The 14,413-nt window shown below is 39.6% G+C and overlaps 1 protein-coding gene across 1 annotated transcript in view; it reads left to right on the forward strand.

Annotated features, from left to right (window-relative positions):
• Lar (tyrosine-protein phosphatase Lar) overlaps positions 1-14,413 on the forward strand; it is a 119,499-nt gene that overhangs the window by 40,170 nt on the left and 64,916 nt on the right. The window contains exon 7 of the mRNA XM_068381781.1: positions 14,240-14,373. Coding sequence (XP_068237882.1) covers positions 14,240-14,373 — 134 coding nt within the window. The remainder of the gene's footprint in view (positions 1-14,239; positions 14,374-14,413) is intronic.

The following is a 14,413-nucleotide window of genomic DNA, read 5'->3' on the forward strand; positions in this document are numbered from 1 at the left end:
AATAATTTTCAGACTAGAGTTTGCCACAATTCTTTCAAATCCCCTCTCTGGAAAAAGATGTTTCGACAAAACTGCATACTGTATATTAGAGGTAGTGCTCCTAATTTGTTTTTTGAATTACAATTCAAAATAGTCCTCAGTCCAAAAGTGCAGTGTTTTTTCTTGTTAGAAGTATGGTCACAGAAGCTCATAAAGAATGCTTCTAAGTTGAATGAAAGCCTTGAAGGATAGTTCTTGATATTCGAAGCACAGCTTTATTCCATAATTTGTTTGCAGAAGTCATTGGAAAGAGTTTTGAAGTCGACTTTTGCTAAAAATCATCTTGAAGCATTTTGGTGTTTATTAAGATTGCTAGACTTCAGTTACTGATGTAGTCTAATAAGATTTTTTGGTTTTGTTAATCTATAATTTTCTTAATTTAAAGAATTCTAGTTTTAGTCATATAGGATTGGTGTTATTTAGATTGGTAATTGGAAAACATCTGGAGTCTCATATTTCAAAATGTATTTGAAATAGTTTGTTACCAATAATGTAGATTACATGCGAGTAAAATTTTAATTACAGTGGAACCTCTGCACACGAACGTATCTACATCCGAATTTTCCAACATCCGAAGTAAAATTCGAGCTATTTTTCGACTCTACACCCGAATTTTATTTCGACACACAAAGTAAGCAATTTTCGTCGTACTGGTTGTATCCAAATTTTTCGACATGCGAAGTATAATTCGAACCCGAAGTAAACAATACCCGTATGCATAGATGGTACTCAGCGCCGGATGTATTTTTTATTTCCGCCGATAGAAGGCAGCACTTCGACCTCGGAGGGACCCTCGATTAGCGTGGCTTGGGTCATTCCTCTGTTCTCGTTGGCTTCGTGTGGTTGTGCCCTGTGCGTTCTGCTATTAACTGTATTTTAATCGTGATTATTTACATACATCCTTTTACGTTTTTTTACGTAAAGCATGGGTCCTAAAAGGCTTAGTTTGGCAAGTGGTAGTGGTAGTGGTGAGAAAAGGAAGAAGGAAAAGCTTTCTTTAGAAGTAAAGCAAAGAAATTATTGAAAAGTGAGTGAACTTGCAAAAGAATGTGGCCGAAATATGTCGACGATCTCGACAATCTTGAAACAGAAAGAAACCATTAAAGCAGTGAAACCTTCTAAGGGGATCACCATCATTTCAAAACGTCGTAGCCCTGTCATAGAAGAGACGGAACGACTTCTGCTAATCTGGATCAAGGACAGAGATTGTTGGTGACACCATCACCGAAACTATCATCTGCGAGAAGGCACACGCCATCTTCACTAACTTGAAGGAGGCGAGCTCTGGGGGTGATGCTGGGGAGAGTTCAACTGAACCTTCATCAGACGATTTCAAGGCATCTCGTGGCTGGTTTGAAAAATTTAAGAAACGGTCCGGGATTCATTCAGTTGATCGCCACGGAGAGGTTGCTAGTGTGGACACAAAGGTTGCAGCCGACTTTGTGAAGAGCTTTGAAAGGACTGTGCAGGAAGAAGGCTACGTAGAGCAGCAGGTGTTCAATTGTGATGAAACCGGGCTGTTTTGGAAGAAGATGCCCAGTCGAACCTACATCACCGCCGAAGAGAAATTGCCTGGGCATAAGCCAATGAAGGATCGGTTGACTCTTGCCCTATGTGCCAACGCTAGTGGGGACTTTAAAGTCAAGTCCTTACTGGTTTACCATTTGGAGAACCCTAGAGCCTTTAAGGCACAGAATGTGGATAAGGACCAGCTTCATGTTTTCTGGCGATCCAACTCGAAGGCCTGGGTCACTAGGCAGTTCTTTGTCCAATGGGTTAACCAAGTTTTTGGTCCTTCTGTGAAGAAGTATCTTCATGAGCAGAAAGTGCCTGCTATGCCTTGACAATGCACCCGCTCCCCCCCCCCCCCCCCCGGACTAGGAGATGATATCTTCGAAGAATTCAAGTTCATAAAGGTGCTGTATCTTCCACCGAATACCACCTCTATCCTCCAGCCCATGGACCAGCAAGTCATCTCGAACTTCAAGAAGCTCTACACCAAGCACCTATTCAAGCAGTGCTTTAATGTCACGCAAAGCACAAACTTAACTTTGCGTGAATTTTGGAAAAGCCACTTTAACATTGTGCACTGCTTGAAGATCATAGATCAGGCTTGGGTGGGATTAACTCGACGAACCCTTAATTCTGCCTGGAAGAAGCTGTGGCCTGATGCAGTTTCTCCCCGAGATTTCGAGGGTTTTGATCCCGAACCTGATCCCGTGGTGGGTGCAGTGGAAGACGTAGAGGAAATCGTCTCCCTTGGCAAGTCCATGGGTCTGGAGGTTGAAGCAGATGACATCACGGAACTCGTCACTGAACATCACGATGAACTTACTACAGAGGAGCTCAAGGAACTCCATGCTATGTCTGAGCACTTGAGTGATGACGAGGAAGGGATCGAGGAGGTAGAACATGTGTTAGGTTCGGCGCAAATAAAAGAGATGTTAGGAAAATATCAAGACCCGGTCGACTTCGACAAATACCATCCAAAAAAATTGCAGGTTTGTCGTGTAGTTGCGCAGTTCATTGATGTTTGCCTAACTCATTTTCAAAACATTCTGAAAAGCCGTACCAAGCAACTTTCTATCGATAGCTTCTTTAAAAAAAACTACGAAGCGAACTCGTGATGAAGAGGAAGGAAGTGGTTCAAAGAAAACAGCAAAGAGTGAAGAGAAAAAAATTCAATCAATTTTAAGTGTAGAGAGTGAAAGTGATTAAAATTAATCATCAAAAAGAAAAAAAGAAAACGTAATAAAAAATATGAAATATAAAAATAAAAAAAAATAAATAAGCTAAGTTAGGTTAAAGTTCACTTAGTGTAAGTTAGAATAAGTTACGGTAGTGTACGTTTATCGTAGTCACCCTCTCTACCTCCTCGCCGCTCGTCCGTCTCCTCTCTGCGTAGCAAGACCGACACCTGCGCTGGACTTTCTAAGGTAAAGTGACGCTAAAAACCCGTTTCTTATTTATTATTTCTTGTTAATTATTCTTTTTTTACATGTCTATTATCTAATTTAGAGTGCATATTGTCATGTGTAATTATGTGTAGTAATTTATTAAGGAGTTATCATAGGTTTTTGGGCTCGACCACGGATTAATCCTATTTCAATGTATTCTTATGGGAAAATTAGTTTCTACATCCGAACATTTTCTACACCCGAAGTCGGTTGTGGAACGGATTAAATTCGTATGTAGAGGTACCACTGTATTTTATTTCAAGACTAAAGTGACCTATCTCTTTCCTTCACTGGTGACACATCTTCAGAATGTTGGGAGTCGGTAATATGAACATTAAGGGAGAGTCGTAATAAACAGAATTTTGATAATAAAATGTATTTCTATATTGTACTTTGCTGATGTCCATATACATGCCCACCCTCCTCTTCACTGTCTTGTGGTGTCTAGAGGATAAGGAATAGTTTTGACTTTGAGACTGAAAAAGACAAAGGACTTGTGGCTTTACAAGCATCAGTGGTTGCCATTAACAGCTAGATTGTCTCATTACTTTGCTAAAGACATACTGTAAATCTATTCAAAGGAAAGTGAAGAAGGAGGGAAATTTTTCAGGTTTTTGTGTAAGAGTCAATGAAACTAAGATTCCAGAGAGAAGCAGTATGAACACCCGGTGAGTATAGAAATAAATTTTATCAAGATTCTATTTGTTAATGATATATGCACATACAGTAGTGTATTATAGTGTACTGTATTCATACAATACAGTACACATTTAGTACATTACACTGAGTGAATTTGGTACATGCTGCTACAAAGGTACTTTATTTTATTGACAATGTAGTCTACTAGAATATTCAACAAATCTTCTATTCTTCTTTGTTGATACATGATGATTACATATGGTGACAATGATGATATTCTTCAGATACTTACAAAGACAAGATGGTGGATGGTAGTGTATGCATCCCTCCTAATATTTTTAATGACCTGTAGAAATGGTAGAAGGGTTATATAGATATACCAGTTTCTAAGTAAAACACTTGATGAGACCCTCTGGCCAATACTCATTTCTCTTGAGATATGTTAGCAGTACCAGCTGAACTCGGCTGAGTCCCTGGTTAGGCTGGAGGAACGTAGAGAGTAGAGGTCCCCTTTTTGTTTTGTTTCTTGTTGTTGTCGGCTACCCCCCAAAATTGGGGGAAGTGCCTTTGGTATATGTATGTATGTATGTTTACAGCCCAAGGTTTTACTGTACACAAGTTCTTGCTGAACTAACTTTGTTATACGCCAATAATGCTATTTTAGATACTTTTCCTTGTAAGTCTCAGAAGGATATAGGGTGGAGAGCAGGCATTTGATGCTTGGCAGTAAATGACCCTATACATGCGTTTGTCAAGCCATTAATTCATTCAAGAGTTGACCAGAAAAACATTTAGATAGTGTGTGCTCTTCAAGGTTTTGCCACATGCTTCATTGAGCATATTGAAATGGATTTTTGTGTTTGCATAGGGTTGTCAATAGGTCTACTGCAAATAGATAAATCTGTGGTTGGTGAATCCACGGGCGAGGAGAATGGGCTGTAATTCAGGAGTACAGTACTGTAATGGAAATTTTTCTTCTGGGTTTATATAACTTTGCTCTTAATGATAGATCAGTGTGATGCATTCTACAACCTGATCTTTGGAATGGGTTTGAGAACTTTAGATCAGATATACACTGCTGGGATAAACTTACTTAATAGATAAATTTTTAGAAATTTATTTTTATACTTGCTTGTGAATCACTGTGCAAATACTGTATTCTTGAAGTGTGAGTGCAGGCCATTTAACCGTAAAAAATGACAGCATATCTCGCTCTCTCCCTTCTCCAGGCACTTAGCCATTTTCTGATTGCCCTTTATCCAGAGGAAGATAGATCGTGCTAGCGCTGTCACACTAAGTGTCATTCTATTTACATCTCCTAGCCTGGAGCATTGACTCAAGCTCCACTGCCTTGTATGTTTTGTTTTCTAATTGGTGTTTTACCCTTTTGTTAGTAACATTTATGAGCAAGATTACAAGGCATGCCTTCCTCTAGTTTTAGAATACCCTTGTGTCACATGTATGCCATGTGTTCTAAGAAATTTGAGGCATTTTACAGTATGAGAAGTTATCTAAAAGAACTTGTCATAGTGATGTAAATCCTATGAGAAAATGGAAGAATAGATAAAAAGAAAATCTGGGGCAGGTGTCTACTCCATTGCCTAATTCTGTTAATATTAGTCAATAGTGTTCAAACAGCAAGTGAGAAATTATGTTTTGTAGGAAATTTGTGGGCTTAAATCATAATTTGTGACTTTTATGGAGCAGTTTTCCCATTTTTTTTTTAATTACTGTCTCCAATTCCAATATGAATGTCATGTTAAATGATCCTGCATCTTTTTCTCGTTCCAAAGATGAGGGTACCACCCAGCCTAATATGCACTAACTTATATCTTGCCCTACCTGATTTGAATAAAGTTAGTTCAGGAATATTATTATTTATTGGTCATAAATTAACAGCAGGTGATACTCTTGTGGCAAAATCTTAAAACACAATAGAGAATTTAATCCTTGTTCTCAAGCTTCCATTCCTACTGTTTCCCTACATTTGCCTTTGGACAAAGGGGTAGTTCACGTGGTCTCGGACTTCCATTGCTTCAGGTACAGCATACCAGACTTCCTATTAATGTGAAACGGAATGTCATAGAAGAATGGATCAGGATAGCAGATGCCATACCACCAGTGCTTTTGATTTCCATATTTAAACCAAGCACTTGGGATCAACCTTTACGTGACGTAATTGATAATAGAAGCCTATCATGTTGCCCACTCGCTTCCCAAACAAACCAGTTGACAGTGTTTAGAACATAGTTGCCTTGAACAAATTAAAGGTTTCGAGCTATGTTTATTACACTAATAAAGGATCCCAAATTCCAGCAAATTTTAGTGTGCCATTAATAAATGGTTGAACCCTGCGCGAGTTTTGTTCAGGGTAACCACCATTGACCCTTTTACGTATTTTTAGCAATTTTGGAAACAAGGTTTAGTGTTAAGTATTAAGGTAAATCTAGTTTTTATCCTATTATCTATCGGGAAATTAAACTTTCAGATTTTCCTTTTGGTCTCTTGTTTTTCCTGGTAATGTGTTTTATACATACATGCACATACCAAGGCACTTCCCCCAAAATTGGGGGGTAGCCGACATCAAACAATGAAACAAAAAGGGGACCTCTCCTCCCTACATTTTTCCCAGCCTGTTTTGTATTCAAAGAAAAGTAAATTATATAACTTGATGCTTAACATTGCAAGATAGTGATGTCAGCACCTGGCAGTCTCCCGTGTTTACATGTTAGGAATATTCATACAAAGGATGAGCAGAGAATCATAATTTTTTGCGGGTAATATGTTATTTGATTTGATTAAGTCTTAACTGAATACATATTAATGGAATGTAATGAGATAGTAATTACAGACAGTCCTTAAGGTACGAACATCCGATTTGCAAACTTTCAGATTTACAGATGCAACTACTGCAAGTAAAAAATATGTTTAAACTTCATGTGATTATAATTTTGAAATTAGTACTTAGCACTACTCCTGGGTCCTGATACCACTGTCCCCACACAGGGCAGGCAGCACCGACCTGTTTCACTCAAAATCTATTGTTTGCGGTTGTGATCGTCAGAGCTCTTTGTGTGTATTACCTCCTGTGTATTTTACCTAATTACCGTAAATTACAATAATATTAACTATGGCTGATAAGCAGATTGCTAGTGGTAGTGCAATGAAGCGCAAGATTTATAGCGATAGTGCTAGTAGTGTGAAGAAATGGTAAGCCATTTCTGTGGAAATAAAAGTAACCCTTATCAAGAAACCAGGTAGCAGTGAAAAGGCGGCAAATAATGTGCGTGTATACCAGTTAAATCGTTCGACAAATTGCACTACTGTATTTATAACACGACAATTTGTGATGGCAGCGAATTATCCCAAGTGTCTGCTAACTCGTCTCCAGTATAGCCCCGACACTGCAAGAAAATATTTTAATGTAAGTTACAGTATATATCATTGTTTTTTATCTAATATTTACAGTACAATTCACTGTACTGCTGTACATATTTTACTGCATTATTTAATATAGATGTAGGAGAGATCGACATGAGTGTCCGAGTGTTTGTAGATGTACAGCTATGCAGTGTTTCATTGTGATAAATAGTCTATTCGTACGTACTATACAGTAAAGTAAATTATTTCATAATGTAAATCAAATTTATATGTTGTACTGTTCAGAGGGGGAGAGAGGTAATTTATTTGTATAGATTTAAAATTTAATAATATGGAGAAGTCAACATTGGGAGTGTGCAATAAGCTCTCTTTGTTGTAAACCTGCTTAGGATGATCTTTCTACCAAAGTGATTCCACTTACTGGATACCCCTAGTAATGCATATTCATTTGTACTGCTGATTGTATTGGCTTATGACCTTATGCTATGATTTTCATATGTTTGCTGATTGATACTATTTTTGGGCCACAAAAATCATCTCCCCATAGTTAGTACTGTATCTTAGTTTTGTTACTACAGTATCTTTATTCTAACAAACCTACTATATTGGCCCATCTTAAGGACAATTAGTGGAGCCTCGGCACTTGGAGACAGTAACAAGCACAGTACACTACCATGTATCTTTCTCATCGTTTTCATGAAAGTAATCCAAGGTATTTCACCTACCCTGGCTGTTGGATATTTCCACATTATTGAAGTTTTGAATTTCTTTGAACATTAAAGATGTTGGAAAAATAAGTCTGAAATAAATAAATCTAATTATCACTTAAGGACAGTATTCGTGATGTCTCATTGGTTGGTAATCTAGTATTGTAGTTATTACTCTTACGTTTTACTTCTGTTATAATCTAATGGTCACTTAAAAAATATCACATTTTTAAATACATATAGTTGCATTTTCCCTAACCATACAAACCTGAGACTTTTAATAGGAGACTTATCCTAAGGAGGACATATGATGCTATAACCAAATTTTTTAGTTGGGTGACTTACAGGCCCATCAAGTTTCTATATACTTATGTTCTTTATGGGAGCTAAAGTGATAACTCCTTTCAACCTCGTGTCTACTTGAGCATCCAGAAGTTGTAGGTGTTATGTTAGGTTTTCACCAGGGATTGGTGGATGGTGGGTGAAGAATCTAGATCCCTCAGGTTATAGGTGTTTGAATGTATAGGAATTATATGAGAAATAGGTAGCTTGCCTTTATCGGTCGTCTGGTCCAGCTTCATAACAGCACAACAGCTATACCACAAGAGACGGGAAGAGATGGGGAAAAGTCAAGTCATGCTTCCCTTTCATTCTTAAACCATTTTGTCCTAGATAGCAGTTATGTTGACTTCTATCTTAGAAGAGATCGTTTTTGTCCCGTGATGGAGTTAGGCTTGCTATACACCCTGTTGAGCAGCTACCACAAGTCCTGGGGTAAATGTATCCAAGGGCTTGCGGGTATACTTCCTCCCATAGGTAGTGGAAGGTGAAGGCTGTCTGGTGCTTCCAGACTTCTTCCATCATAAATTGCGTTACAGACAGATTCTTCCTGACTTCGTGGATCGTGCTGTTGATGATCTGCTTGTGGGTTCTCGTGAAAGTGGTACAAGCGCATTTGATGGTCCCACAAAGCCAGAACAAGGTGGTGTTCCTGGAGATTGGCTTGTCACACTACCAGTGTTGAGGAATAACCTCTGGTGCTCTGGTCTGAAGTGCTGGGAACTCTTAGTGGCCTGACAGTAAAGAAGTAGGACATCCCAATTGCTAGTTGCATATTGGAGAGAGATGATGTAGAAGTATTTGAACCTTGGGTCGTAGACAGCAGAGTTTTGGGTCTTTTCCAAAAACTCGTGAACAGTGGATATTGTCAGAATGACTCGTGGGAAGTTCTTGTTCAACCGGTTGACAAACAAGTACTGTAGATCATTGCATACTCCTAATGTTCAAGAAGCCTTTCCACCAAGCAGGGATGTAAGGCCACTTTGCTCCTACTACCTGACTTTGGCAGTTGAAAGAGACTGCTAGTTCATTCTTCTTTCCTGGAATGTACATTGCTGACCGCTCTACTATGTTGCTGACAGTTCTACTACGTTGTCAAATGCCCAATAGTGTGCCTACTTTGCTAACTTGCAGAGGGCATGAGACAGGATTCCTCCTTGGCTGTTGACGTAAGCAAATACAGTTGTTTTGTTGCAAATCGGCACGACTGAGTGCTATATCTAACTCCATTGGAAAGTCTGCAGTGCCAGGAGCGTTGCTCACCTTTCCAACAGGTTGATATGCACCTGAGCTCCTCACCTGTCATTGATTACATTTGTGAACCTCATCATCTCCGGAGGTGGATAGTAGAGTGTAATTCCCTTAGCAAGGTTCTCATCGTCCAGCATTCAGCATAGATAGTCTCTCGCTTCTTGTTCCACTGGAACAAGAAGTTGTGGGAAGTCAGTGGCTGCTGATTAGTGTCACTTCGGAGACCACTAAAGCGATCTCTAGTGGAGACGGCCGTGAGGCCCAAGCTTCTCCAACGACAAGAGGTGTCCTAGAAGACTTTGCCACTACTGAGCTTGAAGTTGCTGAACAATCAAGAACTGAATCTATAAAGCTGTTGATGTGATCGACCTTTGGTAAGACTTGCACTTCTGTAATGTCTATCAACATCTCCAGGTACTCTCTGTCTTAGGGTGTGAGATTTGACTTGTTGTGAGATTTGACTTCTGCTGATTGATTATGATTCCTAGATTGCAGCAAAAGTTGAGAAGTTTTCCCAATCCTAGAACAACTGTCTCCTCGGTGATGACAGGATCAACCAATCATTGAGATATTGCAGCAAATAAATCCTTTTTTCTTGTGCTTAAGCCGAGACCAGTGTGAACACGAGAGAAAACACGAGCAGTCAACAGTCCAAAGATAGGATTTTGAACTGGCACATGACTCTTCTTTAGGATGAAGCAGAGATTTTTCTTGTCTGACTTATGGATCAATATTTAGAAATATGTATTCCTGAGGGCAGCAGAAAACATGGTCACCTTTCCTAATGGTTACAAGAACATGTCCTCACCATATCCTTCTTGATTGGAATTTGTTAAAAGAAGAAACTCATTCAGAGTAAGATTAAGATCAATGGCTGCTCTCTATCCTCTGGTAGACTTTTCCTCCAGAAATAGTTAACCGTAGAAGCCAGTTGATTGTAGTAGCACATTCTTCTCCATCATTGCCATCGTCTCCGATGCTAGAACTAGAGCTTTTGGCGATTCTATTACGTACGGCGGTAACGTCATTGGGGAGGGAGGATGAGAGCTGATTAAAGGTGGGCAGTATCTGTTCTGTAGGACTTCCACCACTCAATTGTTTTTGCTGTGTTGAGATCTGTGACCCCCTCTCCAGCTGCCACAAGAAGGGTATTGCCGATCTCAAAGGCCCTGTCCCTCTCTCCTACCTCTACCTCCCTTCCTGGCTCACTCAAGTTGGAAGTGAAAGGGGGGAACATGGCCCCTACCATTCCTGAAGGTGGACGGTCCTGGTGCCGCACAACTCAATCTGGGCTTTCAACCGTCGACTTCAGCACTGACTTCCGGGATTGACATGATCAAGCTCTGCGAGCAGATGGTCTGGAAGGACTATGGCCCTTGAAGGTCACTGCTCTGTAGATCAGGACTCTCCTTCATGCACTTGTCCACAGTGTTCTTGACATCCTTCGACACAAAAAGTGTCGAGAGAGCTGCATCCTGTCCTATCTGAATGGAGAATCTTATTGCATCTCTATCCCTCTATTTCAAGACACCCTGGTTAGCACAATAATGTTTGAGGTAGGTTACTGCCTTCACTCCCAAGAAAACAAGGTCAGTATACTTTTACTGCTCATGACCAGAGGTCTATCCATCTTGTAGCTTGTAGACTAGTCATAGCCATAGCTGTCATATCCATAGACTCCACAGATGGAAACAAGGTACCCTTGTACTCGAGTCTGTCCGCAGTGATGCCTGTCGTCAGCGCTGCTGTTACTGGATCTATCGGAAGAGGCAATGGTACTGCTTTTTGCAGCACATAAATCTATGCTGCCGAGAGGGGGTTGGAAGCAAGGTCTTGGTGGAATGGCTTAAGGGAAATAAGTTTTTCAGTTGAGACCAAAGAGTTCACTGACCAAGAACAGACCATGGATGCTCGACTGGATTTTTACCCTTGAGAAGCACCAAAGTGTTGGTCAATAGCATTCATCCTGCCTTTGATTGGTTCTGCGGTAAACTCTGATGTCACTAAATTCACTTACAGGAGGTATTTCTGAGTGTGCTTGTGGAAATTATATTGTGCCAGGATTCATGGGTGTGGGGAAGTGTGCGTGGAGGCGGTTGTACGGGGGCCGGTCGTGCGCAGGGGGGGGGGCGGTCGTGCATGTGGAGGCGGTCGTGCATGTGGAGGCGGTCGTGCGCATGGGGGCGATCTTGCGTGTATGTGGAGTAGCATGTGGCGGAGCTTGTGATCATATAGGTGATTTATCATTATTGTGGGAACGATCGTGCACTGAGGCTATTATGATCGCTAAGGTGCTAGTGGACGTGCTCTTGCCAATGATTGTGCTTGTGGTTTTGTGGATTGGGGTCTCTTTGAACATGGTCTCAGAGTGTAACCTCGTGGAAATCGTACAGCTCGTGCCGGTGGATGATTGTCTCTTGGAAACCAGGAACCACGAACAACCTTATTTACGTGTGACCATAGGGAATGTACTCTTTGGGTCATGAGAGCCAGAAAATGGATCTGAGGAGAAAACAACCTCTGGAGATATCAGATGACCTCGTGAAGTTCATGGCTGTTTGAAAGTTAGTGCATTTGACAAAGGGCCTACAGTGGCATACTTGCAAAGTCCTGGGTAGGAGGGGAACGAAGACAAGCCCCTGCATCCTGATTAACAGTGCTTTTGTCAGATCTCAGACAAGATTTGACACTGGAAACTGAGGCGTGAGCAATAGTCTCTCCTACCTCAACACCTTCCTGTGCGAAGGGTTTGGTACAGTGCTGATCCTCTCACATAACCATGCAAAGGTATTAAGAGATATCCCAAAAGACTCCTCCTGACTAGTCATCATGTGCCTCAATTGCCACCTCTACTTCTTCCTTTTTGGGACAGCAGGCAGCTCCTTCGCAAGATCATCAGACAAAGACAAGGAAGACGACTGTTGTTGTTTTTCCATTACTAAAGTCGAGGGTTTTTCATCTATAAGCGAACTCTTCACAGAGCAGGGAAGGACACAACTGGTAGCACCAACACACAACTGTCTTCCAAAGGTGGAACAGTGGCAGGGGCAGGATAAGGAAGAGAAGAATTTTGTGATCTAGTGGGTGCTAGAACCACAAGGAGTTTCTCTGCTGAAGCATCACCATAAATACCAAGAGCAGAGCACACTAAACCAAACTAGTGGATAGGAATACTTTTGTCTTGCCCAAGGAACTCCCTAAGGGAATGGGACAGGACGATGCTCTCTTCTCTTTCCTCCACTGGCCTCAGCCTTGGAAGAGGAGGATGAAGGAGCTTGATAGTTTCTTCAGCATGAGCTTGGTTGGTGCCAAGACCTATGCCAATAAATCCTCTTTGACCACTTGTTCCTCTTTGAGAAGACTGCCCATTTCACAGGAGGCATCTCCCTACACTCAGAACAGGGAGAAGCTTGCGAACAGTAAAGATTTAATCTAATGTTATATACTATTGTGGGTGTAAAGTTAATAGAGGAAGTAATTTGGATATGTTTCTCTCTACAGCTTAGTGACTGAATTAGTTAATAACTTAAACCTTATTTTCTTTGGGTAAAATTGTATTTATGGTCTGTTAATTGGTTAAATATATAGATGCAAGTTCTAATAATCTAAAGATGAGCAGTTTAGCCAACTTTCTAATTACTTGTGATTACTTAAGAACTGTAAGAAATGAATAATAGTATTAAGCAAGTTTGATAAATGTGGATGAAAGTCAGAACTTATTTTATTAAATCAATTCTGAGCTTGAAATTGAAAGGTATTTAATGCTATTTTATGACTTGCTAGATAGAAAAGCTTTGATTTTTCTGTGACTTTTTTTCCCTTTTTTAATGAATTTTCAAAATTAATTCGGTACAATAAATGGGATTTGTGGAACCATAGTTTTGAATTGTCAATATTGAAACTGTAAAGTAAAGGAGAGACATATTTCTTGATGTAGTTATCAAAAATATAAATACGTACAGTATTAGAAGAACCCTATGCAAGGGTAAATACAAATTGCAGTAAAAATTAGATGCGGTACAAAAGAAATTATATTCAGAGATTTTTGCAGTTACAGAGTTTATGGTGCACTCTTTTACTTTGTTAGGTCACCTTTGTTGATTAGAAAGAAATCTTTCCATACACTGTACATGAAAAGTAATTTGATGCACAAGTTTAGCACTTAATTTTTTTGCTTTTTCCTAACATTAAAAAACTTGTGTACCTTATTGAAGTTTTTGCTATCATAATAGTTTTGTTGTTAAATTTGTATTTCCGTGGTTATGACATGCTGTCTATCATGTTAATTATAAAGCCTTCATCATATTGACTAATAAGGTTTTCACAAGTGTCATACCACTTATAATATACTAATTACCAGGCCTTTTTAAAAGTGCAATCAATGGTGTGTGTTTTACTTTGTTAATTTATTGGAAACAGCAGTGGACACTTGGGTGTTCTGGTACCAGTGTGTTTACAGTATTTTTTAGACATCTAGCTGAAGCCAAGTGATGTGTGATTCTTTGTTCCTTATGTTGTTTTAGTGAGTAAGAACAGTTTGACTCTTCTATTAGATAAATATTTACAAAAACAGTAGCATGATAGCAATAGGTGGATATAATTTGTATTTTAGTTAGAGATAGAGTAGGTTTGTCCCATCATAAGTTATTAAGATCTAAATGTATTATTATTTTATATTGGTTAATCATTTACCTTTCACTTGCCCTTCAGAAGGTCTCATTCTCTCATATGGGTAATTATGTGTATTCTGTGTTTATACTCTCTTGTTTAGAGAGATTAAGATATAATCTTAATTGTTCTCAGCAATATATTAAACAATCTTTAGAATAATCGTGTACATATTCAACCTTAGTATTGGTGCACTTTCATTTGCACCAATTTGGTATTCTTGTGTGTATGCTCTAGCTTGCAATTGCTATTTTATAGTACCTGGTGAACCTCGGGATGTCAAAGTCGATGTAATCAATAGTACTAGCATTGATGTTTCGTGGACACCACCAATTGAAAGAGAAAGACACGGGATCATCCGAGGATATCAGATTCATGTTAAAGAAACTGAGGTATGTATAGCATTCTCTCTCTCTCTCTCTCTCTCTCTCT

Source organism: Palaemon carinicauda, chromosome 10 (genome assembly GCF_036898095.1).
Source record: "Palaemon carinicauda isolate YSFRI2023 chromosome 10, ASM3689809v2, whole genome shotgun sequence".
NCBI lineage: Eukaryota > Metazoa > Arthropoda > Malacostraca > Decapoda > Palaemonidae > Palaemon > Palaemon carinicauda.